At 37.4% G+C, this 2,552-nt stretch overlaps 1 protein-coding gene across 1 annotated transcript; it reads left to right on the top strand.

Annotated features, from left to right (window-relative positions):
* Positions 1-809: 809 nt before the first annotated feature.
* LOC140865646 (uncharacterized protein At4g06744-like) lies at positions 810-2,552 on the top strand. Its single transcript, XM_073270363.1, has one exon. It carries the CDS (start codon positions 1,013-1,015, stop codon positions 2,327-2,329), a length of 1,317 nt encoding a protein of 438 aa, XP_073126464.1. The 5' UTR covers positions 810-1,012; the 3' UTR covers positions 2,330-2,552.

The raw sequence follows: 2,552 nt of genomic DNA, 5'->3' as shown, positions 1-2,552 counted from the left end.
TTACTTAAAATTACGACATCTTGATATATAGTCCTGCGTAAAACCTTTTGACGAAAATGATCGATTTCTTTATTGGGAGGAGGTAGGATAGAAAATCCTAGTCAAAGTAGAGATAGTGATAGTGGATAAGGTTTTGATCGTCGAAGAATGACTTGTGTAGTGTTTGAGATTGATTCTACAAAGTGCTTTTGAGTTTATATGGTAAATGTTTTTTTTATCAAAACATGCGTGTTGTTGGACATTTTTGTCCATTCATTAATTTGACCAAGGTGGTTATTCTAAAGAGTTTAAGTATTATTATATTGTATTGATGTATTGATACTACAAGATCTTCAATTAAAATTTATTATGTAGTATTTGCAACCTCTAACAATAAGTTTTAATTTTTCGGTTCCAGTTATGAAACCACTTAGATTTTTTTGAAACAATTTCAGTTTCGAATCAACTGATCTTGGTGGCAAAAAGACCACATGTATTCATGTAGATTTATCAATATTCCAAGCTGTTCAAAATTCTTTTATTCTCTAAATTTTTTTTATTAACTGAAAATTTATAAATTTTTTCTATAACTAGTATGTCGAATAATTCAAACTTATCTTGATAGATGTTCAAACTTCAAACTTCAACCTAATTATTATCAAACTATCTTTTTATTCTAAAAGAAAAAGAAAAAAAAAGAAACTATCTTTTCTTTTAAAAAAATATATAAATTGTGGCTCTTAGACATAAATTGTAGGTCTCCTTTCATCGACTCCACAGCCCCTAATAAATCGTAATCGCGAAATTGTCCTTTCGGACAAGTAGATACTCCGGGACAAAACTTTACAGATAACATCTTCTATTGACCCGTGACAAAAAGCCAACCTACAAAAAAAAGGTGATTTGCTAGACTACAATAATCCACTAGTAGTACTCCTCACTTCCTTTCCACATATATGTCAAATAAAAATCCAATCAATTTTTGTAGCTCACATACAAATTATTGTTTTTGTGTATGCCAAAATAGCAAGAGATGAAGCTCCATTATATTCTTGCTTTTATCTTGACCTATTTCTTGCATCATGTAACTTGCTTTCACAATGTTAGCGATGATCAATTAATTGTCGGAAATAGTCGAGAGGCATTGGAGATCATCATTGGCGGAGGCGGCGGTGGTGGCGGTGGCTGTGGATGTGACTCTCCTCCTCCGGCATCACCTCCACCTTTGATATTTGAAAGCAAGAGACTCGAATTAGTGTACCCGGTGATCCAAAGATTCAAGAAAAAGATCACACGCGACCCGTTGGGCATCATCAAGACATGGGAGGGCCCGGACATTTGCAACAAGTATAAAGGCTTCATTTGCGACGTCCTACTCGATTACAATGAGAAAGCACTGGCTGGGGTGACGTTCAACGGATACAACTTCGACGGCCCTCAACTCACCCTCGACGGATTCATCGATCAACTCCCGGATATAATCGTTTTCCATGCAAATTCCAACAATTTCAAGGGTACAATTCCTTCCAAAATTTCCGAGCTCAAGTTCTTATTCGAGCTTGATTTGAGCAACAACAAGTACACTTGTGAGTTTCCGTATCAAGTTCTTGGTGCCACCAAGTTAACTTTCTTAGATCTTAGGTTCAACACTTTTTCGGGCTTGGTTCCGGCCCAAGTTTTCACGCTAGATGTCGATGTGCTCTTCATCAATAATAATTATTTCAACCAGCGACTGCCCGATAATTTGGGCTCGACTCCGGCTCTCTACTTAACTCTAGCCAACAACAACTTCACCGGCCCGATCCCACGAAGCATCGGCCGAGCAGCCAAGACTTTGCTCGAGATTCTTTTGCTTAACAACCAACTTTCTGGATGTCTGCCAAGTGAAATCGGGCTTCTAGAAAAGATGACACTTTTTGACGCGAGCCGAAACTGTTTGACAGGCCCAATTCCGCAATCTTTTGCGTGCTTGACCCAGATACAGATTTTGAACTTGACACACAACCAGCTATATGGGCCTGTTCCTGAGCTCGTTTGCAAACTGCCCAATTTGGGAAACTTATCATTGTCCTACAATTATTTTACAGAGGTCGGCCCGGAATGTTTGAAACTGATCCAAGAAAAAGTGCTTGATGTGAAAATGAATTGCATTTCGGGCCTGCCGGGCCAGAGATCAGTAGCAGAATGTCATGATTTCTTATCCAAGGCCCAATCTTGTGGTGATGAAAGACATTTCAATTGGATTCCGGGTACTGGTGTTTCTCATCAGCATTTTTTGAGGTCATCCCGCAATGTTCATGCGGGTCGGGTCGAGTCGAAACGAACTTATAATGCTTTGAATCCTCATTGATTATAAGAAGAAGAATAAGTGATCTTCCTTGTATATTATTTGAAGATCTGAATTTTTACTCTTTTTTATTGTTATTATTATTATTTTGGTGATGGTTTCGTATTATTTTCAAAATACATTGAGTTAATCGTTCATTTATTTACATGTAAATATGAAAATGATGGGTGTCCATTATTTCCCCAGTAAACTGTAAACCTTTGTTTTGGATCAAGATCCGAAGTTG

Source organism: Henckelia pumila, chromosome 4 (genome assembly GCF_033568475.1).
Source record: "Henckelia pumila isolate YLH828 chromosome 4, ASM3356847v2, whole genome shotgun sequence".
Taxonomy (NCBI): Eukaryota; Viridiplantae; Streptophyta; class Magnoliopsida; order Lamiales; family Gesneriaceae; genus Henckelia; species Henckelia pumila.
Note: the sequence above shows the minus strand (reverse complement) of the source record. Positions and strands in the feature narration are given on the sequence as shown.